Source organism: Tursiops truncatus, chromosome 2 (genome assembly GCF_011762595.2).
Source record: "Tursiops truncatus isolate mTurTru1 chromosome 2, mTurTru1.mat.Y, whole genome shotgun sequence".
NCBI classification, from domain to species: domain Eukaryota; kingdom Metazoa; phylum Chordata; class Mammalia; order Artiodactyla; family Delphinidae; genus Tursiops; species Tursiops truncatus.
In genome coordinates this window covers 36,605,468-36,632,990 of record NC_047035.1, presented here as the reverse complement: position 1 = coordinate 36,632,990, position 27,523 = coordinate 36,605,468, and the positions used below count along the sequence as shown (strand labels likewise).

Below are 27,523 nucleotides of genomic sequence, written 5' to 3'. Positions count from 1 at the left end.
AAAGAGGATAAGACGATGGAGGAGACAGACAGTTTTTATTGCTGGCCTGCCCCGTGGAGCTTAGCTGGCCTCCATCCGGAGCTTCTTCCTGCTTTGGGGCTCTTCGGGCTCCGACTCCGAGCTGGAGTCTGAGCCCCCATCGAAGGCAGAGATGGTGCTGCCCTTGGCGTTGGTGTAGAGGCTGTTGTCTGAGGAGGGGTAGTTGGTCTGCAGTTGGGCACTCGACCTCGCCTTCTCCAGTGCACGGACTGAAAGGCAACCAAGCGAGCGGGTTATAGCCTTCTGGAGACTGGGGGAGTACCCGAGTCTCAGGTCAGGGTCCAGCCTGTTCTTCCGAAGGGCTTGCTGGCCCCCGAGGCTCAGGGTGGCTCATAAGTAACTCCCTTCTGGTGGCTGTTCCACCTGCATACTTCATTTCCCTCTGCCTTTCCCAGCCAGAGCTGAGCGCTCAGTGGATGTGGCCAGCCACTCTGCAATGCCACCCAACCCTAAAGAGAAGGTTTGTGATGTCACTGTCCTGCTGTGGAAGCCCAGTACAGAGACAGGAGCACGAGCTCCCTGTGGGACCCAGTGGTGCAGTAACAGCGAAGCTGGCCTGGCAATGCCAGGCTCCACAAGGGTGTGAAGGCCACACATCAACAGGAAAGGATGACAGAAGATGTATCAGCCAAAGAAAAGTTTTGGCTTAGCTCTCATGTACAAGATCCACTTGGAAAGACAAGCTGGACACTTGGAAGCAAGTCACCAATACACACAGAATACCTGGGCTTTCCGACACACGGCCCCTACATGCAGGCTGCTCGGCCCGGTGACCAACCCGCTGCCGCCTCCCGCTGCCCAGCCCTCGTTTCAGCTCATCTTGAGCCTGGAAGGTCAGCCCATTTATTTTAGTTTAGTTTATTTGAGGTGTTCTAACCCAGGTGGTTACTTGCATTTCCTTTTACTTGCATCTTCCATGAGGGAGGAAGAGAAGTGAATTCCCCAGGAACAAAGAACTTGATCAGCTCTCGCTTTCCCCTGTGGTTGTAGGAAAAGGCGGATGTGAGCATTGGAGAACAGCATGGGCCTGGCCCATAGGCTGCCCTGATTGGACTACCGTTGACAACGGGGAGCGCTCACTGTCCCTGAACACCTGGAGTCTCTGTGGCGCTTACACAGCACACTCCAATTCAAGGACCTCACAGCTCTTTTGAGACACCTGATGCCAGGTGTGACCCCTACGACAAGCAGAGCACCTGAGCCCCAAGAAGGGGAGAGAGAGCAGGTCAGAAAAAAGTCTCCAGTGTCTAACCCCTATACTCCACTGTTCCCTCACCGAGGGCTCAGGTCCTTCCTCAGGATGGCTCTACACTCGACTACTCAGGCCCAAGAAGCAGGGCCACAGCTGCTTAGGAGCATACGCTCCGTAACTGGTTCTGACTCAGCAGGCCTGGGTGCGAAGCCCTGACCTGGCTGGAGCACAGCAGGGCCAGATGCCCCACAAGCTCTGCTGCTCACCTTGCTGCTCCAGAAGAGCATTCTGCCGCTTGAGGTCATCAATATCTTGCTGGTGTGTGTGGTTTTTCCTTCGCATATACTGGATATACTCTGTGGCTTTGTCTAGGATTTGGGCCCGGGATGCCTGTTGCAATATGAGAAAAAGCAAAGGGGACAAAATAAAGACCTAGTCCACGCAGTGAAGAAACCATGCCCTTCAGCAAAGACGGCATGAGGGAATGGAAGCAGGAGGGTGAGGGGGCACAAGGCTGAGGAAACGGCGCAAGTGCTATCAGGAATCTTGTTTACACCAGTCAAGGCACCAGCTGCTTTACATAGCTTACCTCGCTGGCTCTCTCTGAGAGAGGTAGCTCCACCAGGAACCCAAGGCTCAGAGAAGTTTACTGGTTTATTCAAAATAAAAGAGTGTAGAGCCTGGATTCAAACGCAGGTCCAACTCACTCCTGAACTTGTACCCTGCCCACCCGCTTTGGTTCTTTAGGTTGCTTTCATGTCTTCAGCCAGGCTATTCTGAAAACTTTAAAATGCTACTTAACTGAGACCTTAGGCCATTCACTCTCTGCTAGGGCCTGGCTACAGGCAGCTGGTCCAGAAAGACAAGATCAAGATCTCAGCTGGAGGTGGCTCAGGATGGGAATGGGTACAACGCTGTCAGGATGCGAATGGGTACAATGTTGTTCATCAAGGTCCTAGATTTCAGACAAGCTTTCAGACCGTTGTTAACTAGTTCCAACTGAGCCATGCTGCTTTGTCATGATTTCAGCGTAACTGGCTAAAGAGAATTTTGTGAAAGCTGTCAGAGCTTGATGTCAACACAGGAAGGGCATGAGATTGGGCCATTTCAGGAAGCAACCACACCTTTACCATGGCTGTGGGTAGCCTAGGCACTGCCCTGTCAGAGGAACAAGTTAATGAGCTAATAAAATGGATGTCAGGTTACTCAGCCCCTGGAGGTCAAAAGTACCTGGAAGATTCCCTCCAGGTTGCAAACATGGCCAGAGTTACTCATGGCCAGGCAGCCAACCAGCTGAACTGGTGGAATGGTACAAAGCCAAGAGAACTGAAGCTCAAGGCAGGGTAGTCTAGTAGCCGAAGTATGGTGGTGAGGCACCTCAGGCACCTGAACTGCAGTAAAGCTTCTTAAGTGGCAAAGAAAACAGCTGCACTCAGGCGAGCAAAACTAAATCCACCTGTAGTATATTCTGACAATCTCAACTCATAGACTTCAGCAGGGCTGGGTATCAGAGAGGTTTGGAAGGCCTGGGTTTATTCACCAGTTCTCACAAGTACTAGAGTTTCCAGGCTTTCCTCTTATAGCATCCTTAAGGCAACTTCCTCAAAGGGAAATTGTTCATATTCAACCGTTTTTATCTGGTGCGAATTACATACAAGGCACAGAGCAGACACTGTGGGGAAACAAAATGTATTAGTCGTGGCTTCTTTTGCCCAGAAGCTAACTTACTATCTAGTTGAGGAGATAAATGTATTTATATACAGACAAATCACAGGGCAGTACCAACAAGTGTAACTTGAGTAGTACAGATTAGAAAGGCCATGGGAAAGATGGCTTCTGGCTGGGGTGATCACCTTCTGAGTGCCAAGCATTAGCCTCGGCTCTGCACACACAGGCTCCTATCTGAACCAGTGAACCCTGGGTTAGACTGAGGTGGAATCTGTGGGAAAGGGTTGCTCTGGGCAGGGAGAATAGCACAAGCAAGGGCATGAGGGTGGGGACAAGACCAGGCCTATTTCTTTAGTTGAGTAAGTCAGCTTATGTAGAAAAGAATGAGAGCACCTACCAACGGGGGCTTGCAACTCTGGCTACAAGGTCGCTTCAGAAGCTGTTTCCCATTTCTGCCAAAGGGGACTTATTAGGGTTAATTACTAGGTGATAAAATGAAAGAAAAAAAAAAAAGGTGGGCACATATTTAGAAGGGACTAATTAAAATACCCTGCCTCTCTGGATGCTAGAGATGGGATTAAAAACAAGTATTGTAGGATAGGTGGCAGAGTGGGGAGAAGAGTCTAGGAATCCAGGAGACGGGTGCCTCCTAGGTCCTGTCTGTAATGGGCTCTGTGACTGCAGACACAGTACTTCTCTCCGTGGCTACTCCTTATCTGACAAGAAATTCTCTCAGACCCCACCCAGCCTTCCAAATTCTATGCACTCCATCACTGATCTAATTGTTATGCATATTTACATCCCAGTCTCTCTTTATATTTGTCTATTTTTTCAACTGTTGTTCCCAGAAAGCAACATTAACCCTTATTTAACTCCTCATTTGCATCTGGCACAAGGGAAAAAAGCAAAATCTCTGAACAAGAGAGCACCTGCAGACTTCCCTGGTGGCGCTTGCAAATGTTCACAGATAATTTTTAACAAATGACCACACTGAGTAGCAGCCTGAGCGCTCCCAGTTTCTTCTTCACATATTTATACATGAAACCACGAAGTGAAAAGGGAGAAGCAAGCACAGCACAACAAACCAAAGAGAAAGATGCCATGAGAGATGGAAGTTTTTCCACCTCAAGGCAGTTTTTGGATGAAGATAAAATTCACAGATGCTCAGAAAACAGTGTCTTGGGATCAAGAGGTCTCCACAGAAGGCTAGATTGGAATAAACCCAGCACGAGGCCTCCAGAATGCTAATCAGCACCGCCCTTCCTCCACACAGCCCCTTGCCTAAGTAGAAGCACCTAGGCCACTTGGGGTGTCCCTGACCCTCACTTACTAGTCCAAAAGCATGGTTCATTAACTTTATTTTGCCCCCTCCAGGGTACTCAACAAGAAGTCCCACAAGAAAAAATTTAAAGTACGAAATACAGAATTCCCCCAAATTTACATGTGCATCTAGTCCAGTGAAGAAAAAGCAAAAGGTTGAAGGTAGAAAATGCTAGACTCAACTAAAATCCCCTCTTCCAGTTTTACAAACCATGCAAGATCATGTGACCTGCCACAGGGTTAAGGTGTGGGCAGGCCCTTGCCTTTATGAGTTTATACTGTGAACAGCAGACATGAAGCCAGCAAGAACCCTGGGCTTTACAGCCTGGACTATGGAGTGGCCCTGGGCTTTTGGTTTCTGTTTTCTAAACCGTGCCCAGTTGGCTAAGTCAGCAATCTTCGTGTGAGTGTCCCTGAGCAGATAACACTTGGTAGGTCAACATGTCCACAGATTGACTGTTGCCTTTGGGTACCCAGTAAGGACCTGAATAATTTCTTTCCTGCTAGTTTTTACAATTAGAAGGTACCAATTCTCATTCTGCCTTTCTAAGCAGAAACATATCTCTTTAATGGTTTGGACACAGGATGGCCCATGGCCAAGGGCACTGAAAAGGCATTGGGCCTTCTGGGTAGTAGTTTAACGCACAGCGGCAGTCAGGCTTCTCTTTCCCTCTGGGAGCCACGCAAAAGGACATTGGACCCCTTGCCCAATCGCGTTCCAGAGCCACGGCTGCACAAAGCGATACAAATGATGATGATAATGGCAGCAGCTGAGTACTTACTAAATGCCAGGCACCCTCATACAATATTCTGATGTGTTATTTCCCCTATTTTATAAAGGAGGAAACTGAGGCACAGAGCTGTAACTTGCCTGATATTACATAACCAGTGGGTAACAGTGAGTCAAGATTTGAACCCAGGCCTCCAGAACACCCTATTTTGGGACCACAGAGGAGGCTGTGGAACTAATGAAGAAGATCAATGGAATTTGGAGAGTCTGAGCAGGAAGAAAAGGACAATGAAAGAGTCACCCAATTTGTCTATAAGGATGTCAATGAAGAGCCTGGTGAGGGTGATTTCCTTGAAGGAGTGATTTTAGGTAAATCATCTTCACACAGGTAATGGGTGCAGGAGTGAGTTGAAGCTGAAGCAAAGATGAAGACTGGTTTTTAGAATGAGGCTGAAAAAATAATGGAAAAAAAGTAGCGTGTAATAACAGCAGCATTGAAGGAAGACTGTTTTTCTTTTAAAGGCAGGTGAAACTCAAAGTGATCCCTAGCAGAGAAGAAGCAAATACAGAAGAAAAGCCAGAAGATGCAAGTTAGCTTGAAAGAACTGTCTGAACCTGGGCCTGGGCCAGGGGAAACGCTGGCCCCCCGCACTGCTCTGGCTTCATTACCTAAGAAGGGGAAACCCGAAATGGACAGCGGAGAAGACCCAGCGTGGCAGAGGGACCCAGCGGTTCCTGTGCCACCTCTCCTGCTCGTACGCAGTTGCTGGCCTGTTTGCATCCCTGCCCAGAGCAGCAAGGAGATGGAGGAAAGGGCCACCCCAGCCTCCAGAGGCCCCCACTTGAACAGAACTCTGTTTGGGAACAGAGTGTACTCACCTGGTGTGCTGCAGCAAGAATCAACTACCTATTTCACGAGAGGCCCCAAACCCAAGAGTTTGATTCTAATTAGCACCTAAAGGTCCCAAATGATTCTTGAAGTAGTTAACACTGATATTTAGGATGACATCCAAGGTCATTAAATCCCATTTAAGGTAGTGGTTCTCAAAATTTTTCATATAGGGCAAGAGTCCCACACATTTCCGGAGCTGTAAATCTTTGTTTAGACAAAAATCCAAGTTGTTTAGAAAGCAGGTGGGGAGAGGTGAGGAAGAGAAGAGTCGTACTAGCTTGTTAACATTAGGAACACCGTTGCTCTTCCCTAGGGTCCTAATGCTGACCTGAGAAACAGTCACCTTTGCTGTATTTATCATTTTTTCCTCCTGTCAAAATCAGATCCTACCAGGCTGCCCTGGTTCTGCCAAGAACCAAAACGCCACATCCTGGGGAATGAAAAAAGAACTACTGCCTGACTCACCAGTTGACATGTTTTGTTATTTTAAAGAAAATAAAACCATTATTTTCTGAAACCTGCACAAAATTCTATGCATAGTAAGGTAAAGGGAGGCCTAGGGCAAAGCTGGTGTACATTTTCAGTTGAATAAGCCATGTTCTGGAAACAAATATCAAAGCACAATAAATTCGGGTCTGTATTAAACTAGTTCATTCCAAAATGGAACCACCATCAATGCCAAAAAGGGAGGCTGGAAGGCTGTGGGCTCAGAGCCAGCACAGCCATGTGGCCCCTCAAAGGCTTCTTGAGCCTGGCCCTTCCAAGCCCAAAGGATCATTTTCTTGATTACTAGGGGAAGGCAAAGCTATCATGCCCCATTAAGGGCTTAAAGCTGGGAGCCAGACATTTGTTTAAGGGTCAACACAAATCATGTTTCAAACTTTGTATTCTTTTATCTTGAGCCCTTGGTAGTCTGAAATGAAGGTGTGACATTTCCCCATCAAACTCTGACCACAAGGGACGGGAGCACAGGGTTTCCTCAAAGAAGAAATGCAACTAGTAAATAAACATGCGGAAAAGGATTTAATCTCACAGGCAATAAACAAAATACAAAATTAATTACTACCTTTTGCCTATTAAATTAGTCACCCCCTCCAAAAAAAAAAATTCCAGTGGTGGTAAAATTGGTACTCTCAAAACAATACCAAAAGACTAATCTTTAGAATTTGCTTGAAAAAGAAAGAAAAGAAAGAAGACATGAAAACAATCCTCCTGGAAAGCATTTTGGCAACATACAGCAAAAAATCAGATGTTCTTACCACTAGACCCAGCAATCCAACTTCTGGGAATCTGTTTTATAGAAACAGCCACATGCACCAAGATGTTCATCACTACATTATTTATAAAGTTAAAAGACTGGAGGCAACCTGAATGGTTAAAAGAAACATGCCTAATGGCTAAATATGAACACTCTATCACTTGGGGAAAGGGCACGTTATGTGAAAGCATCAAGCTATAGCCTTTACCCATGTAAAGCATGCGTATGAAGAGACCAGAGGGGATACACAGATTGGTAACACCATTATTCTCTTGTCTCCTAGACTCCATCAATAAACACATGGACTTAAGAGCAGCCTTTGCCGGGGGAGGGAAAAAAAAGGGGCGAGCTTTGTTTAACATCCACTTTAAGATGGCACCCAATTTCAGTCATGTTAAAATGGGGTGTGGGATGGGGAGAACCGCACTGTCCAGCACAATAGCCACCAGCCACAGGTGGCTAATAAGTACTGAAATGTGACTAGTCTGTAACGCACTGTGGTATCCTAAATGGGCGGGAAATCCAAAAGGGAGGGGATATATGTATGTGTATGGCTGATTTGTTTTGCTGTGTGGTAGAAGCTAACACAACATTGTGAAGCAACTATACTCCAATAAAAATTAATTAAAAAAAAGAAATGTAACTAGTCTGAATTGAGATGTGCTGTAAGTATAAAACACACACTGGATTATCAAAACAGCGCAAGAAAATAATATAAAATATCCCACTAGTAATTTTTACTATACTGACTATATATGGAAGTCATACTTACTTCTGTATATTAGGTTAAATAAACTATATTATTAAAATTAATTTTACCTGCTATTTGTGGCTCACATTAAAATTCCACTGGACAGCACTTGTCTTAGAATCTTAGAATAAAGGAAAGGTTGTAGTTGTGTTAGAGGAATGGAAGTACTGTTTTTCTTCTTCCCATTTTTCCAAAGTTTCTGCAATTTTGTTAGAGGGGAAAGAAAAGAGAAATGCTGGAGGGAAGGCCCAGTAACCAATTTCTCTTCTTTCAAATCTCCAGATGGAAAAGCGGTGGGTTTCCCGACTCTCTAGTCTTCTCTATGGGAGTGAGCCCTCCCCTACTCTGTAGTGCAGAGACTTCCAGAAGGATGGACAAAGCTTCTGCCCTCAAGGAGTGCACCCTTCAGTTAGGTGATAAGAACTGTCACAGAAAAAAGGAAGACACAGGAGAGGCCCCATAAAGGGCCAGTGGGGTGTCAGGGAGAGTGATAATCCAGTGTTCTCAGGGTGCTGAGGCATTTGATACAGCCCTTGAAAATGGGCAGGTGGAGACTGACTGGCAGGGGAGGCCTCATTGGGGAGAAACACAGGAAGGCAGGAAACATGGGGAGCTGGGGAGCCCTTGTAAGTGGGTCTCTTCATTGTGAAACCCCAATGTCATCTGGGTGGTGAAGCTGGAGTTGAGACCTTGGTGGAAGGAAAGAACTAAGATAAACCTGAAGATGACATTCCTGGGGAAACAGAGGAGGGTGTACACTGCTTCACAATAAGGGAAGGAGCAGAAAAAGCAGGAGGACAAGTTGGGTACCTTATTCAGAGAACATGGAATGCCAGTCCTTACCTTGATGGGCACTGAAAAGCCCTTGGAGGCTTTGGCAGTGCAAAAATACAGTTAAACAAAGAATTCAATGAATCAGTACATTTACAGTTGCTGAGCCTGGAGCTTAAGGGAGACCTGGACAACTATGGACAACAACTTAAGATGTAGAAAATTTAAGAATAAAAGAACTGCCCAAGTTGGAGTCTGGCCAGGTAATAACCCTGTTGAGTAATAAGGTGAAATGGGTAGGGCTGTAGTTTACATTTCATTTAAAAGACAACCCCTTTAGCAGCCCAGATATGATGCAGAAACACTGCTGCTGAATGAACTGCCTGCCTTAAAGGGTGTCCACTAGAGTGAGCTCCTCCCAGTGTAACAAGGCCAGGTGGAGAGAGGGCTTCCTTCCTTCAGTCAATAAACACTCGCTCTGCTCCCTACTGTGTGCCAGGCACCAAGGGAAGAAATATGACCAAAGATATTCTCCCTGCCTTCAGTACTTACTACAGTGTAGTATGGAAGACGGGTAGACAGTCATCAAGTAACCACACAAATATGTATACAGTTACACCTGGGATAAGCCCGGGTCACAGTGCTGAGTGAGTTTAACAGGGAGACTGACCTTCAGCAGTAAGAACTACTATGTTCCCTGGTATAAGGGGCTATTTGGTTTCAACATCTACCTGTTAAGGACACTGGGCTTTAATGAAGATGAAACAAATTAGCTCAGTGTTTTAACCTCTTACTTGATGCTCAGCATGTTATCTTATTATTGTTAATTGTTAGGTATAATCCTCTCCCCCAACAAGAGAGCAAGATCCTCAAGAGTAGACACCATGCATTAAACCTCTTAAATCTCTGCAGTGCTCACATATAAAAACGTGAGCACAACCATGTGGGCTGTGGCGGTTTTCGTCAAAGAGCTGAGCAAGCCCACCGTTTCCTCTGGCACTCTCACTCCTCAGCTCCTTTCTGGGAACCTACCACGAGCTGGAGTCTGTGACAGCAGCCGGCAGAGGCAGTGCCTTCATAGTCTCACCTAAAACAAAGGGACTGACTCACTGACTATAAGAACTCTTACTTGCTGACTAGAAGAAACACTTTTCTTCTTTATTTTCATCTTAGGTTATAATCTCTTTTTAACATAACATAGCTCTATCCAGAAAGGAGAAATTCAGAGCACAACTGCCTGAGAGAGCAATTAAGTATGATAAATAGGCATTTAGGAAGAGACCTAGAAGATGAAAATTTACTAAACACCACTGTTCAGCTACATACGGCACTACTGAAACAGAACCTTCTTTCACTAAAGTCAGCCATGCTAAGGAGACACTGTGATTGGATACAGTCACTCCGGTGCAGGTGCTGGGGCTAACTCACCGGGGGTGGGCACAGAATTACAGCCCCACGCAAAGGCAGACTGATGGGCTCGCCACCACGTTTGCCCCCCACATAACAGCGTGAGCTCAGTGCCAGCAAGCCACTGGGCAACACTCCCTAGCACCCAACCAAGGACCCTCAAAACAAGGAATAATTCTGTTCAAGAACACTAATGTCTTCCTTTGAAAAGTGGGACCACAGTCGTTCCTGCCCTTGCTCCCTTACTCTGGTTGACTGGCTGATGGTTCTAACGCCATTCCATCTTTCCTGTGGGCTCCATGTCTAGCTGAAAAACTATGGGAAACAAAAGGCTCAGGCAACAAGAGTTCAAGAGTCTACTTGTGAACAATGTGACCTACGGCAAAACCCAGCTGGACTGCCAACTATAATGATCTATTTCTCAGAACAGCTACGTGGACTCAGACAAATTTATAAACTTTCAGTGACCCTTAACTCTGCACTTTGGTGTTGTCTACATATGTTACTTCAGGGGACAATATTTTAGTAGCAACCCTAGTATGACATACTGCCAAGATTACTGACTCTATCCAGGGGAAGCTCCCAATATAAAGACAAGATATAAGAATTGAAGCAAGATTTCTTTAAAATATCCTTAAATTGTTTACCCCTACGGTGTGGTAGAAAGATTGAACTGGGCAACCAGCAGTCCTGAGTTCTAGTCCCTGTCCAGCTATAGACTGATCTTGAGCCTGTTTCCTCATCTCTGATACATGAAGGATGGCAGGAGCCCTAGCAGTAGTAATTGTCCAATTATAATAGTGTAGTACTCACCTCAGAGAACTGGTGTGCAGATTTCATTTTACATTGCAATACAGATATTAGTTAATACTGAATTTTTTACTTAAGCAAAAGGTGACCATTTTATAGTAGAAATATAGGGAACAAAGGATAAATAGAGTTTGAGTCTCACGTTTAAAGGGGTTTTTTTTGTTGTTGTTGTTGTTTTAGTACAAGTACACCCCATTCTTGGTTAGGATCCAATTCAATCAGTATTAGTTTCTCTTTAAAAAACAAAAGGCTTATTAGAACACATAGGACAGATAATCCAAATACTAAGTGAGAAGTCACCTGGAACATAAAGGTGAACAAGTCAAAGGAGACTGGGGGCCTTCGCTTCAAGAAACTGATCTAAGCACCCCCAAAACTCACAGGGCAAAATGATCATTTCATGATTATTTACATAATGTCAGAACCTTAATTACTGCAATCCAAATCAAGAATTACTCAATTCCCTTTGGTTCAAATACCACTTTAAAAAAAACTGCAACATTTAGGGAGAACTAGGAAGTCTGAGAGACCAAAGTATTCTGTTAGACTCACTGCAGCATCTGTGAAACAGTGTTGGCAGGGAAGGAGAATAATGAAGATTGTGGAACTTAGTGGGAAGGGGTTGGGGTTCAACCAGAGCTAACAGCCACTTACTTCCATTATTCATGCTCAACATGAACATTTGCACTGCAACACACAAAAGCATTCTGAAATCAGAAAGGCACCTGGTTAACTTCCACTGGGGCTTTGATCAGCTAGAAAGAAACCTGGCCCCTCGACCACTCCTTTCCCCTAGTCGTGCTACTTCTCTGACCTCATCTCTTGCTATGGTCCCTTCACTCACTCTGCTCCAGCCACTCTGGCCTCTGTCTCCTTGAAAGGCCCAGGAATGCTCCCAGGTTCCTGCCCCTGGACTATTCCACTCGCCTTCCCTGGCCTGGAATGCTAATCACCAGATAGATGCATGGTTCTTTCCTTCACTTCCTTCAAGTCTTTGCTCAGATGTTGCCTTGCCAGTGTGTTTTTTTGTCTGCCCTAATGAAAACTGCAACCCTTCCTTCCCTGTTTTTCTCCATAGCACTTATCTGACATACTATATATATATATTTATTAGTTCATTTTCTATCTTTTCCTCACCACACTAAGAGCTTCTGCTTTTGTCTACTTTGTTCACTGCCGTATTCCTAATATCTAGGACAATGACTAGTATGTAGCAGACCCCCAGTAAGTATCTGCTGAATGGAGTAAGTGAACAAACGAATAGGCCACAAAGAATGACAACTGTTTGGTTTGTAAGGTTACCAAATTCAAACTGTCATCTTCCTTGAAGAAAGGAGACAACAGGATTTAGGGTAATGTGATTTTAAGGACTTAAGGAAGAATGTTATGACAATGTAAAATAGACTGGATAAAGAAAAAGGTATAGTTGAGCTCTTAAGACTGACCTCTCCCAAAGTGTTCTTGAACTTAAGAAAGCCTAAGAATCACCTGACTGCAGGTTATAAATACAGATCTCTAGGCCTGCCTCCAGAAAGACAGATTCAGTAGTGATTCTGATGGGGGTGATTCACAGGCCATTTCTTGGGATACGCTGCCCTGGCGCCACTCCTGATTAGATGTGAGACTTAGAAAAAGGTAGCTCTTGTCCATTTACTTCACCAAAGCCATTTTAATTGATACCATGGCATATGAATAAGCACCTACTGTCAATAGTTCAGACAAACACAAGAGATAATCCTTTGTACATGTGTACTCTGACTAAAAGCGTGAGCCTCTCCCCCCATCATAAAGATTTCCCGTGGTGCTTAACAGTGTTGTACCCAGGAATGTTGTTATTCCAGGTAAGCACGTTGGTCCAAGGCCATTAAGCCAAGTGCACACTAAGTAGGCCTAACCTAGGGCAAATTCTGGTTTTGCAATGCTAGGTACTTACATGGCCTATTTTATGTTTTGCATAAAGGTCAGACCTACCCCATCCTTTATAGCCACACAGCCACACCTTAGATAACATATAAAGCAAGTGGCTTACCAGACTGGCAGTATAAATAAAATGAAACCATAATGGTCCCAAGTTTAATTCCGGATAACCAAACAAAACCAGGACTCCTACCACAGAGCTAAATCTGGAAAGCCATTCAAAGCCCACCTGAAAGCAACAATTTTTCTTAAAACGGTTGCTTTTTTTTTGGTTGCTTCTTTAACACTGCATTATTGAACCAAAAACCAAAAACACACAGGTCTTCTTCCAAGTTTCCCACTTATACACTGAATAGCTGCAGAGAGCAGCCAGTTATATTGTGTGTCAAGGATGGAACGAACTGTGCAAACACATATTTTCTCCAAATTCCAAGGAGTGACCCTAACCCACAGACTTTTTACTCAAAGCTTCGGACTTTGTTTTGCAAATGTAGAAACAGCTGGTGCCTACCTCTCCAGGGAAAACAGTTTCTGGAAGGCCACCAGTGGGGTAGGGGGATGGTGGAAGAAGAGTAGTTATTTTTTCTTCCATTTCGTATGAACACGTCTCTTTACTCAAGTCCCACATTAAAAATGCTCTTTATATGCCTTTGAAATAATAACTGTTGGACTGGGAGATCACTGGTGTCCAGATTGGTTCACATACATTCCTGGGAAGTTTCATTTAAAATAAGTACTCACTTCGAACCATATAAAAAGAATTCTCATGGAGGTCCAGAGAATCACTGACCTCTGGAATCCTTAGCATTATCCCAAACGACTATATGCTACTCTCTACATTACACTGTATAGTTATAATTTCTTGAATGAGTAATTTATTATACATAATACTAATTTTAAAAGAGAGCTCCTACTGATGTCTTAACAAGCAGCTCCATTACATCTGACATCGTTTGCTAAGGATGAACTACAGTAGGTAAGGTGTGTGATGACTCTCTGAAGAATCAAAGATTAAGGAAACCATGTCATCCAAATATCGCTGACTCCATTTCTTTCCAGAATGGTGAATGCCCTGCTAAGCCCCACAGTGAGTTCCAAGTTAGTGGTGGCTAAGCTAATCAGCTTTCTCAATAAACTCACCTTCTCTCCTTGGAGTGATGGGACCGAGTCCCGCAAACTGTGAAAGCTGTCTTTGATGTGGTCCCTACGTTTTCGTTCCAGTGCATTATGATGAGCCCGTTTGTCAGCCTGGAAGAATGGGAGAAAGAGCACGTTAGTGATGTCAGTCCTTCTGCTTGGTACAGGTGAGTGGGTACAGCCTGGAAGTATATGCTGTCAGCGCTGTCCCAGGTGACTGGACTGGGAAGGATTTGTCGAGGTGGGCAGTTAGGAGTCTCCAGAATTAGGCTCTGCTAAAGGGGGAGAAAGGGGTGAGCAAGGCTTTCGACAGGAACATCCAAAGTAGCTCGATGCATCCAGTTCATGCATAAGTAAAATAAAAGTTATTCATGGGGACAAAGTGTGGCTCTCCTGCAGCATCAGTTTTCTCCCACAACTTACTTATGTGACACAACAGCCGCCAGTCCATGGCTGGGAGGTGACCAGGGAAAAGCTGCAGTGGGCCCCTTCATAAGATGTGATCACCCCCACTGTAAGAGATTCCCCACGGTGGGTACCCAGAAAAGGAGTTAGGTCAGTGGTGCACTGTTTCTTTCCATGTGAAACCATCACCATGAGTCCGCTCTGGTCTCCAGCTCGCTAAGAGGTACTAGTTTTAAGACCTTCTTGCCAAATCATACAATAGAAACTAAAACCTCTAGAAAACCCAGATGCATGAATCTGCAATCATTATGACAGAGCTGATATAGACGCCAACTGCATTCTGAGCTCCTACTTTTTAAAGTGCATCTAAGGTGATATTCAGCCAAGGGCTTCCCTCACACAGGCTGCCAGAAAGGCGGCTCTCAGACAGTAAACCTCTGACACTCACATATTCTCAATACACCTCCTCAGGCACCTGTGGCGGTCATTGGCGGTATCTAAATACCCACAGACCAAACTCCTTATCCTGTCCTGCTTAGAATCACAAAGAACAATCAGCTGGAGAGGGACAGGGATGCCAAGTAATCAGTGGCAAAATACACTGGCTTCAGGTGGAAGTGACAGTGCTGGAGAACACTGCAAGAGAGTTTCGGCAGGTCCCCATTAAAGGGGTGGTCCCTCCAATGAAGCACAAACGCTCACTTAACCTAAAGCAAGAACTTCACATCTGCACTCCGGGAATTATGGGAAATACTATACTCTAAGAATTTACCCCCAATACACAAGGTTGCACTGGGCTAACCTAAAGAGGAAGTCTGTACAGAGGAAGCTCAGGTAGCTTTAATCTACCCAGACACAGCACCAGGAATTTTAAAAATGAAGCAACAGGAGTAAATAACTTGGCTTAGCACAAGAATGCCTCAAACGAATCTTTATACTAGACAAGATGTTCGGACAAAAGTCTATAGAGACAAGAGTTATAGGAATGAAAGGACTTGAAATTCTAGTATCTAATCCTAAAAGTCTGAGTCATTACAGAGGAAGAGGCTGTGAGCAGCTGTGGTAATTTTAGTCACTTCCTGGTCTCTCGAGCACAACACCTCACCTATAGCTCTGCTGAACTGGAAACATGGTTCCCATCACAGCCATGATTCTCCACGGCATAGCACTCATTTTCAGGGCAGATGCCTGGAACACTTCTAAAGCTCTCCTAATCTTACGCCTGGATTCTCTGTAAAAATGTGTGTCTGCCGAACTCCAGGGATATGTGGAATTTACAGGGAAACTGAGGGAATGATCAGATAACCTGAGGCTAGAGGAAGGTATCATACAGCATTAGAGCAGGAAAAGTGCAGGTTCCTTCTATCAGCAGTATGAAGAGCCTGAAAAAATTAAACATATTTAAGTATCTAGTCCTTTTCTAACTTACCATTCCCTCTAGTCATCTGTTGATACATAGGTAAGTTGGCTGGGTCTTAGACTAAAGACTTAGAGGGCTGAGAGATGGCATTTGGCACCTATCTGTCTCTCCTGTTTGCTACACACTCCCTAGGATGGTTTATTTACATGCAAAATAATCGCCCAGCTTTGGTATCCAGCAGCAGCCCAAGATACTCCTGTCTACTAAATCACCCTGATTCCTGGCCCTCCTCCCAGCTTAAGAGCTGTGCACAGAAGCAGTGACACCAGTTACCCACAATCCCTCTTGTTGATACAAATAAAATTCTAATTGTCTGTTTTCTTTCTGGGAGAGCCCTGCAAATCTCAAATGGCTAGAATCAAGTTGGACTTGGTTTCACTCACGCCTGCACTAGAAGGGTGGAGCTAAGTATAATCTAACACCAAAATCATCCCCACAATGTACTACCCCCTTCCCATTCACTGAGCCCTGAAAGGACTCAAATGGACAAGTCTTCGGTTAGAGGATTGTAAGTGAACTTGGCTGTGGACCATCAGCAGAAATCTTGGCTTCTCATCTGGGAAGCCAGCCAAGTTTGAGAAGTTGGCTCAACAAGGAAAGGCAGCAGTCCACTGCCTGGTAGAAAGCCTGGGCTGGGGACTGTTGTTCTCAAAGCAGTGGATGGAATTTCTGTGGTGGTTCCAGGCCCAATTTAACCAGCAGAAGAGTGGAATCTTAGACCATTCCCTGCTGCCATGTCCATCCCCAAGCTGCTACACTTAACCAGAGTCCATTTTGAAGCTCTCAGAGACAATGGCAATGATGCATTTTTCTTCTTCTCCAGCCTCATTTGAAAGAGCAAGTTAAAAACATGCAGAACTAACATGCCTAATTCCAGGCAACTCTGAACTAAATAATACCTCTAGTGGCTTGAAAGACCTTTACACGTATGAAAAACCTTTACACAAGACTGAGAATTCTGTTTGGGAAACATTTCCAAACGTCCAGCCGGATGAATTCCCTTCCCCCGCAACTCATCCAAATGGAGGGCCAGTTGCCAGGCTTATCACTGCTTTGTTAACTATCTTTGCTTGCTGGCAACCCTTTTTGAAAGGGACAAGATTTGAAGACTCCCAGTGTAAGGCACCTGAGATCCTCCCACAAACTCAAAACTAGTTTAAAAAAAAAAAAACAACAGGTGGGGAAGGGCCAAACAATTGCTGTGTCTTGAACAAATAAAGCTCAACTCAGATGAGTCAGCTTTCTCTCAGCTATACTGAGAAAGATGTTTGATAATGAAAACGGGTGATACCAAACAAATTCTAGGAGACAACAGAAACATTCTTGGGCTGAACAGCAGGCCCACAAATACCTCCCCTATACATCCTACAGGAGCAGTGGCTGGATGCTGTCACTCTTTAAGTACGCTGGATTTGCAGTTTCCAGCAGACAACCCTTCCTTCAGGGCATCCTAGGCTAACAGAAATACTAAAGAGCCGTGTGATCTTAAGAGTGGCCCACAGATGCTCAACAGGAACTCCGACACCAAATCGATTCCAGCTTTGACATCTCTGCCAAGGTTTTTATTCAGCCTCTCAGTATTATTTCCACCAAACTTTCCATACTGGCAGCCAGAATAAAAATCTTCACCTACAATTTGTCCATCTCTGACACTAACAAGCACATGTTATCTTAAGTGTTGTTAAATATTGAAGGCAAATGTTATTTTCTTAGCCAAGAAGTTGCTAAACTGGCAGTAGGTCATTCAAGCTAAGGAGGGCTGTTCAAAACTGAAGAAATCTCTTTAAATTATTTCCTTCCAACTTACTGCATAGAGAGTACGTCTTCCTTAAAGGCATTACATCAGTCAGCAGCATTATTTCCTGCAAGTTCTAGGTAGGCAAATCACAAGGGGGAATGAATGATCCATTATTCAAGTATGACCAAGGTTCTCCAGAGCAATGCCCTCTCTTGCAGGTCACGTGACACCTAACCCCATCTGTAAGGGGAATCTTCTCAATTCCAATATAGAAAATTCCCACCATATATGGAATTAGAGTTGCCCAGTAAACATTTACTGCCTTTAAGAAATTTAAAGGCTATATTTTAGAAAGAAGATAGTGTTGCTTACGATTACTTAATAAGCTACTCTTATTAAACACTAACACTGGAAATACACAGGCTCAAAATTCTCATCAGAAAAGATCTATTTACTACTTCTGATGGGAAGCAAATAGGATAAATAAAAACTGAATAGGAGATACAAATTGCAACTTCCCAACACCTCTCCCATTTGAAGCCGACTGCCTGGTATACATTTTTAAAATCCAATACACACATGTGTTTTCCAGGCTATTCAAAAAAATCACTTGGTGCCTAAAAAAACTTGGGAACGCTATCATCCAAATATGCCATCATACTATACCCATTTTCCTTGATCAACTATTTTACCATTACTGGAATCTTGAAAAAAGACTTTTAAATATAAGAACACCCTTCAACAGGTATTTTTAGGAACCAAACCTGGCATCCACATCACTGTCAACACTCTAAGCAGACACAAAGTACATGTATCATGTAGCACTTCTGCCATGCAACTAATTCCGGGTAAAAGACAGTAGTTTCCTGAGTAAATTCTGATCTCAAAGATGACCAAGCTCATTCCCTTCTGAATACATTGCAATTTCTAAAGAAACAAAGAGCTCTGAGAAGTTAGAAATATTTCATACCAGAAAGGTCCAGAAACAGAATTGTACAAATCTGTTTCTAACCCCCCCAAAGATATACTGTAACTGAAACACATGCAGCTGTCATGAAGGATAAGCTGAAAAAGGTCTTAGGCTTCCGACTAACACACTAACCCTACGTTTCTTGTATACGTTCATTCTTTAAAAAAAAAAAAAAAAAATCTCAAGCAGAAATAAAACAAAGATCACCTTGCATGAAATATACCTGCCCCAGAAAACTGTCTTTGAAATGCAACTTTTTCCCTCCAAAAAAATAATAAAAATAAAATAATATCAGTGGGATTCTGAGACATATTGAATTTAATAATATAAATTATTGTTTGGGATTACTTCCTTTAACAAAGCTTACTGGTCACCGGAGAAGTTGTTTTCTGTTCACACTGAGGCAACAGAAAAAAATACTCGTCAAATCAGTTTCACTTTCTGTTACTGTTAGCCTCACTTCCTAACTCTGTTATTGCTGAGTATCCTACATTTCTTATGCAGTAAGGCTGTAGCTATTGTAGTGACATTATAAAACATGAATGAATACCTTTTTTTATATTAGGACCCACAGGACCGTTTCAAAATAACTTTTTAAAAGTTCTTTTGCAGTTCTAAATATTTGGTTGTTCACAGTCCACACCCTTTTCTGAACGAAGGCAAAGCTTAAGAACAGTTTCCCCCAAATTAAAAAATATATATATTTATCTATACTAAATGTCAGGAAATAAACATAGTCACACAGAAAAAAAAATCCTTTTTACCCTACGTGTTCACAATAATTGCTTGATATGCTATGAAATTTGTCTATTGCTTCTTCTCTCTACGCCATTATGATTATCTTGTAACAGATAATATTTAAATGTCTCAGCAAGTAGATGTGTCAAATTAAAAACAAAGGGTCAGAACCACTCCCTGTGCCCACCCTCCAAAATCAAAGGGAAAAATCCTAAGTACCTTAACAGCGAACTGAAAGCCTCCATACCAGACAATGAGATGAGCACTCTAGGAGAGTGGGGACATTTTCATAATTTAATAAAACGATTTACATCAACAGCCATGTGGACGAGCATTCTGAAAAGCAGAAAGCGCTCAAGAACTGGAAGCCAAAATTTCACAAAGAAAATTCTTATCTCACTGGAAAGCCAATATAATTCCAATTTAAATAATGATTCTTCAAAGGAAGCCTAAACAATCCCTACCCTCCAATCCTGATCAAGCCCTAGGGCAGATTTTACAACCGGAGGCTTGGAGGAAAAAAATGTTTTAAATAGACTGTGTTCCAAACATGAAATTCCATGTTTACATTATTAAGGATAATAGTAACTGAAAAAAAGGAATTTAATTTTCAAACGTATGTATAAATATTAAGTATCTGACAATACTTCAAATATTCAAGGTATTGTCTTCAAGGAAATACTTCAAGGAAAAATAAAACAAAACAAATTCTTTTTTAGTGACTAGTACCCAGGGATAATTTTAAAACCCCTGGAACAACTGCATTCTTGGATTTTATGGAAATATCAGCTTTCCATAAGTAAAGTTTTTCTAAATGCCTAATTCCTTTGACAACCTTAGAATCTGTGCTCTAATGAAAAGCAGGTACAATTAAGAGGGCTTGCTTTTATCCTGTGATAATGAAATTATTAGACCAGAGGTCTCAAAGTGGCATCTGGCAAATTGTAACAAGCCCCTAATCAACTTGATTGTCTCATACATTATTTTAAAAATCAGAAAAATAACATCAAAGTCTGGATTTGTAATCTTTCTTTTAAAATAGGAAGATAAGACAACACTAAGCCCTCATTCCCACATAACAGCAACCCACTGGACTTTAGTGGCTGCCTTTTCAGAAGAGGCATGTGCTCTCTAGTACCCCAGTCCTCACCTCTGCTCTCTATTCCTGACTATCTCACTGCCTGGGCCCCCTAGAGACATCTAAATTTTGGACCCACACTTCCTACTGCTCCCATCTGTCAAATGTTAGATGCTATGGTTTACTCATTTCTCTTCTCCTCTGATTCTGATTTATTTTGTCTCTATTCCTTTTTCTCCCTCTAATCTATTCATGGAACACCCAGAGTACTATCTCAGACTCCAAGGACATGAGATTTGTGTCTATCTTAATCCACAGAACCATCCACAGAGAACATTAATATCCAAACTCTGAGAAATTACTGACAACACGGTATGGTCTCAACCATCACCTCTTAGCAAACCTCTCTCTACAGTGCCACTTTTCTTCAACAGTTCTTTTTGTCTTTATACTGCTCCTTCAACTCAAATAGTCAGACCACAATAAGCAGCTGAATGTGACACGTTCACATTCAACCTTTGGCCCCTCTACATTTCCAATTTCTGCATTAGAATAATACCAGGTTGTGCTAGATTCCATAGGTCTACAGCAGTCACGTGACTTTTGGTTAAAGGTGATTACTGCATGTGCCTTCAATTTCACACAACTATGCAGATATGGTTTAGAACCTACTTGTTCCTAAGTAAAGCTGGCCACTTTTCCCTGAAATAATACTACAATTTACTTCAACATGATGTGTTTCTCATTTCCCACTTCTATAGTGACAGCTAGAGCCCCCAGTGGAAACCTACAGAAGGATTCATTTCATTGCATACAAATTCTCACTCACCTACAGTCACTGAACCTCACCACCTGAGAACCTAGAATTATGAGGTTCGCAAGCCCGCCGCCCCCACCTAGAACCCCAGAACAAGGCCCCACCTCACCTTAGCGATAACAGGAGAGTTTACTACAATATTAAAAGTAACAGAACGATCTCTTTTTCTCTCTGACCCCAAAAAGGACTAGAATTGAACGGAAATGAAAATGAAACGGAGAGTAGGAGACGTACCGCTGATTGAAACCTCGGTTGCTCTTCCTGGAATAAGAGAGAAAAAAAAATAGAAAATATAGAAGTTATTTTTACACTTCACATTCAATAATAAGAAAGAAAATGCCGGCGGCAGAGGAAGCGGCGGGTGGGGAGTCAGCCCTACCCCCCCTCCGCATCCCACGCCCCCATCCCCCCTAGCGGGATCCGGTAGCGGGGCAGGGGGGTCCCGAGCGCCGCCCCTCCTTCCGGCATCCGACCCGGGACAGAGGGAGGGGGTCCAGAGCACTGTCTCCTCTCCTCGCACCCAGCTCAGGGCGTCTGGGCACTCCCAAGCCCTCTCTGCCCTCCTTCACCAGCCAGGATCCACCGCGGGTCACGGGAGGAGGGGGTCGCGGGCCGAGGGAGCAGGTCCTAAGCGCGGTGCCCTTCCCCAGGATCCGGACAATGGGATCCCGGGCGCACCCCGTCCCTGTCCCCCGGATCCTGAACTGGATAGGGTGGGAACGGGAGGCCGCAGCACCTTCCTCCACCGGGGGAGGTGGGGGTCCCAGAGGCCGCGTGTCTCCTCCCCACCTCCAGTCCTAGAAGGCCGCTCCGGCCAAGAGCCCGGAGGAGAGCGAGCCGGGAGCGCGACGGAGGCGGTCCCGGCCCAGGGTGAGGAAGGGGAAGGAGGCGGCGGCTGCCCGGCCCCCTACCGCCGTCGCCCTGCTGAGAACCCCGGCCGCTGTCCCCGCCTGACAACCCGCAAGGGAAGGAAGAAGCCCCAGGACTCACGTCGCTCTCCACCTCGATGTCATCGTTATCGCTCATTTCCTACGGCCCAGGGAGCGGCCACTGCAGCGGCGGCGGGGAAGGGGGAGGGGTGGAGGGGAGGGGGAAGTCACCGACAACAACAAGCCGAGTCCCCCCACACACACACTCACTCACTCGCTCTCTCACTCACTCACACACACACACTCACACACACACACGCACGCACACACACACACAACACGGGCGAGAACCACCTCCTCACTGCAGCACCGGATCAACGGCGGCACGCACGCCCGGTCGGCCCCCTCCCACGTGACCAGGCTCGTCACGCTGGGGCCGCCGAGACTTGTAGTTCTTGTCCCTTTGACTGACAACCCAGCTAGCTCCAGAAAAACTACAAATCCCATAAGGAACTGTAAACAGTCGTCGCCAGCCCGGCTTGTTGACGGAGCCCAGAGCGCCTGCGTGCCCCGTGGAGGGGGGCGGAGAGAGAAGCGGCGCGGTGCCTGCTGGGAGTCGTAGTCCGCAGACCGCGAGTTGTCAGGAGATTTTCCTCTCGAGGCAGCAGAGGTGGCTGCTGGGAAGACAGGACACGTGGAGGGAGCTGGGGCTCTTGGAGCCGGGCACAGGCTGAGCGCCGGGCGCCGGGCCCAGGGGACAGGGTGGAAGCTCTGGAGGAGTAGCCGCCTGCCTAAATAACGCTGCCTCTCCTTGGTGCGACTGGTTTTACTCTGTCTTCTAGATGTGTGAGTCGCTCTGCCTTGCGCCCTGGGGCGTAACGCCCCTGCTGGGGGGATGCTGCTGCGGCGAACTTGGGGGCGCGGCTCCGGATGCCCACGCGGACCTCTGGGATCTGGCTATGGGGAGGTGTCAATAGTAGGTGTTAAATGGTATTACAGGATAGGCAAGATGACCGGCCTCGCTGAGGGATCACTCCAGCCACGAGAATCGTGTCTTCCATTCATCCGGGAGTGACCATCTTGTTACTCACGTGACGGTCGTCCATTCACAGACAACCGCCCCTCAACAATCGTTTACGTGGAAATAAAAGCTCCTTCTGAATTTGTTGTAGCCTAAGCAGTTTGAGGAGTGCCCCAGTTCAGAGCACCATAATTAAGAATTGTGAAAAGTATCAAAATGGAAAACTGGTGCAGCTCCCTATCCAGTTAAAATCTTATTTAAGTACTGTGGCACGAGGTGTGATCGTATCCATTTCACTAATATATATTGAACGTCCAACATGTGCCAGCACGGGAATGCCATAATATCTAAGACTGGAACGGACCCTGTCTTCATGAAGCTCACGGTTGTGGAAACAAAAGTGAGACTGCCCTGCTGCCATTTTAAGAGTGTACATCAAGTCCCACAGGAGGAAGAATACTACTAATAATAAGACACTTTCAACCCTAAGACAAAGTATCCGAACTACTTTTTTAAATCTGCTGTCTAGAATGAATGAAATCTTGAGTTTTTCCCATCAGTTACTGATTCCCTAATGAAAACTATTTTATCCCTGACTTTTGAATACAGAAATTTGGGAATATGTCATTTGTGACATATCTTCCCATGTGAGCATACTGTCTATGCTGAAGAGATAAATGTAAACATGGTAATCTTTACATTTTTCCTTTAAATATCTGTGGTATTTCTTATTCAGTGGTCCAGTCCTACTGAAGTCAGCACGTCTTTGCAAGTAAACTTATCTTTTCTAAATGCTTTTGTCTCAGTCTTCCTTTTACACTAAGTGGGGGAGAGAGACATAAGCAAATCATTATAGGAGCTGCTGGGCTAGAAGGGAGACAGGGAAGGTAGTTCTTGAATGAGTTAATTAGCTGGTACCTAGGGCTAATTCATGATTACAGCAATTACTGAGTGGCAGTTATGTGCAAAGCACTAGAAGGCAACCCAGGCTACAAGTTAAAATCCCTCTGGGGGCTTTTACAAATTCTGATGCCCAGGCCACACCCCAAACCAGTTAAGTCAGAACCTCTGGGGGTGAGAACCAGGTAGCAGTATTTTTTTTTTTAAAGCTCTACAGGTGATTCCAATGTGCAACCAAGATGGAGGACCCCTGCTACAGAGGGTGCCAAGATAAATAAGATAGTCTTCCACTGAACTGTACACTTTACAAGAGTGAATTTTGTGGTTTGTCAATAATTTTAATGAAGCAGTTATATAGAAAATAGGAAACTCTTTGCTCATGTGGAGTATAAAAGCTGGAGTAAATTATGAACACAAATAATTGCAACGAAGACAGACTGAGTGTTAAATTAGCTACACAGGCAGTGAATGACGTAAGAGCTCAGAGGAGGGAGAATTATTTCTAGGTCTGAGGTGAGGAGGGGAGGTGTTGGTGACCAGGTAAATCTTCTTAGACTGTCAGCTCCACGAGGGGAAGGACTGGATCTGCCGAGATTGGGTCAGATTTTGGTCACCATGAGTCCCCAGTTGTTGGACGGAAGACTGGGCGAGGAGGAAAGGCTTTCCAGGTGGAGAGACAGGTGATTTTAACACATCTTTTCTTAGTAATTGATAAAATATGAAGACCTGTCAATCCAGTTAATGAGCACCCAATGGTAGAGTATGTTCTTTTCAAGCACTCATGGAACATTGACAAAAACTCACCATGCTTTGAGCCATAAAGCAAATATTAACAAATTCAAAGAACTGTGATCTTAGCATGTTCTTGGGCCTAATGCAATTAAAGTAGAAATAATAACTAAAAGATAACTAGAAAACCCTAATAAGTTTTAAGTGACCCAAGTGAAGGGACCTTCATGAGGAAGGCACATATGTAGGACACAGCTAGACATATGAGTGAAGAAATTTCCTCTAGTTTTCCTTGTTAGTAATTTTCTGATGTGAATAATAATCTAAGACCCTAAGAATTCATTTTTATATCTGTACACTTGAGTGTCTTTGGTAAAGCACTTATCAAGACCGGGGCTTGGCACTGGGCAGCCCAATCTAACCCCTTGCTTCAAGTTTGGTTCAGTGGTATCCACATCACCAGGGAGCTTGCTAGAAATACAGAGCCCACCCCAGACCTACTGAATCAGATCTGCACTGTAACAATATGCTCAGGTGATTCATACACACATTAGAGTTTGAAAAAGCTCTGATGAAGGAGGAGGGGGACAGCAAATTGGGGGGCAGACTACCTCCATTTTCTCCTCAGCTCTTTTACAATTTGGCTTCCACTCTACCACTTGACTAAAATCACTGTTTTTTTTGGCCATGCCAAGTGGCTTGTAGGATCTCAGGTCCCCAACCAGGGATCGAATACAGGCCCCCGGCAGTGAAAGCGCCAAGTCCTAACCACTGGGCCGCCAGGGAATTCCCAACTAAAATCACTCTTATCCAGGCTACCAGCTACCTTTTTACTGCTAAATCCAAAGCCCTTACCTCCCTTGACCTGACAGTGGCCTTCTTCACCGTGGACCACGCCTCTTTCTCAAAGGCCAATAACTCTCCTTTCTCTTACTTCCTTAACTGTTCCTTCTCTGTCTCCTCTGGTTCTTCTTGAACTGTCAGTATTTGAGTTCCAGTGGCTCTGTGGTGGCCCTCACCTTTTCCCCTCCCACCCTCTGCCTGATGGGATCCTCTGCCTCATGAGGCTTTCATGACCATCTCTCTCTGATGGCGACCTCAAGACTTGAACTCTAGATGACTATATTCAGTTTGTTTCCTGACAGGTCTACTTGGATTTGTCCACCGGCAACTCAAAACTTGAGGCTTCTGGATGAGAAAATGTAGGTTTGATTCAGCATTTGGAGTATGATTCATTCATATGAAGTCTAACGTATCTGTATGAGTATATATGTATAGAGAAATGTGTAGAAAAATATTCAGCAAAAATGTTAACAGCATTTGTCTCTGGGAGGTGAAGTTTCCAAAGATTTTTCTTTTTCTTTCCTTTTTAAGTGAGCAGCATCATTCTCACCAAAACAGTAGGGCTATTAAAAGACAACCACAGGGCTTCGCTGGTGGTGCAGTGGTTGGGAGTCCGCCTGCCAATGCAGGGGACACGAGTTCGAGCCCTGGTCCGGAAAGATCCCACATACCGCGGAGCAACTAAGCCCGTGCACCACGTCTACTGAGCCTGCGCTCTAGAGCCTGCGAGCCACAACTGCTGAGCCCGCGTGCCACAACTACTGAAGTCCGCGCACCTAGAGCCCGTGCTCCACAACAAGAGAAGCCACCGCAATGAGAAGCCCACGCACCGCAATGAAGAGTAGCCCCTGCTCGCCACAACTAGAGAAAGCCGGTGCACAGCAACGAAGACCCAACGCAGCCAAAAATAAATAAATAAATTTATTAAAAAAAAAAAGACAACCACTATCTCAGTAAGACCATTATCTTTCTTAAGCAGCAAACTTCTCCAGGCATAATCCTGAGGAAGATGTCCCATCCTTTCCCCATGTCACTTATACTTGCTTTCTCTTTTTCTGAGGGGGGCAGGGGGGATGTAACCACAAAGATACCAGCAGGAACCATCTGGTGTACTCAAATTAGGATCATTTGAGGAGTTTTAAATAACAAAGTTACTTATAAATATGTGGGCAGGGTATAAAGAAACTACAAGGGATTGCACACTACCATTGGGACTCTGTGCCCGCTCCTCGGCCTGTAGGGGAGAGGGAATGAGTGGTTATTAGAGCTGGGAGGGGGGCTGTATGGAGAGGGCCCTCTGACAGGAGCTCAGACCCAGGGCCCAGGACAATTCGACCTGGAGGGCCAAAAGGAAGATCTCTAGCACAGCAAAGGACCCTTTCCTCCTTTTATCACATTTTCAGAGAGGGCTGGGAACTTCCAATCCTTCTTCTTTTCTCTACCCTGCAGCCAGATTGATCTAGCAGGAATAATATATCTTCACTCTCTTGATTAAACCTTACTATCCCTCTCAGTGCCCTCAGGATAAAGACTAGACTCCATAGTTTGGCACATAAGGCCCTTCATGATCTGGCTCCTTTGCTAGCTTCATCTTTCAGCTGCTGATCTCTCACCCTCTATACTCCAGCCATACGGAAATTCTTGCCTTTCCCCCAAAGGACCATGTTTTCTTTTGCCTCCAGGAATTTCCACATTCTGGCACCTCCCCCAAACTACTCTCTCTTACTTCCCTTTTATTTTCAGCCTTTGGGGCTTAACCATCACCTCCTCTGGGAAGTCCTCCTGGATTCTCCAAAGCTGGGTTAGTGGGAATGGGGTGAGCCATGGGCAATCAGTTTCTCCTCTTGTTCTCCAGGCTGATGAGTCACTCCTCCTCCATGGGGTAATAAAGGAGGGAGCACAGAACCGGAGTATTCCTACTATATTTTTTTCTCTCTGAAGAGTAGACTGTTCAGTGCCTTGAACTTTCAGCCTGCAGAACTGTAAGCAATAGATTTCTGTGGTTATAAACCATCCAGTCTTGTGGTATTTTGTTATAGCAGCACAAATCAACTAAGACGATCACCATCTGTTTTTATTTGGTGTTTATTTGCTTATTTATGG

At 44.8% G+C, this 27,523-nt stretch overlaps 1 protein-coding gene and 1 long non-coding RNA gene across 9 annotated transcripts; one reads left to right on the top strand and one right to left on the bottom strand.

Annotated features, from left to right (window-relative positions):
- Positions 1–18: 18 nt before the first annotated feature.
- MAX (MYC associated factor X) lies at positions 19–22,305 on the bottom strand. 7 transcript variants are annotated; one of them, XM_019922601.3, is made up of 5 exons: positions 22,049–22,297; positions 21,293–21,319; positions 13,896–14,003; positions 1,498–1,621; positions 19–248 (listed from the first exon to the last, which is right to left on the bottom strand). In XM_019922601.3, exons 1-5 carry the CDS (start codon positions 22,082–22,084, stop codon positions 61–63), a joined length of 483 nt encoding a protein of 160 aa, XP_019778160.1. In that variant the 5' UTR covers positions 22,085–22,297; the 3' UTR covers positions 19–60. The 7 variants fall into 7 exon arrangements, with proteins under 7 accessions (XP_019778160.1, XP_073656466.1, XP_019778174.1 ...); XM_073800365.1 differs by having other exon boundaries at positions 1,498–1,628; positions 13,897–14,003; XM_019922615.3 differs by lacking the exon at positions 21,293–21,319 and having other exon boundaries at positions 22,049–22,282.
- A 187-nt stretch (positions 22,306–22,492) lies between these two features.
- On the top strand, positions 22,493–26,357 carry LOC109547846 (uncharacterized). 2 transcript variants are annotated; one of them, XR_002173791.3, is made up of 3 exons: positions 22,493–22,773; positions 25,723–25,779; positions 25,952–26,357. It is a non-coding gene; the product is annotated as an uncharacterized lncRNA (long non-coding RNA). The 2 variants fall into 2 exon arrangements; XR_002173789.3 differs by lacking the exons at positions 25,723–25,779; positions 25,952–26,357 and adding an exon at positions 22,927–23,740.
- The last annotated feature ends 1,166 nt before the right edge of the window (positions 26,358–27,523 follow it).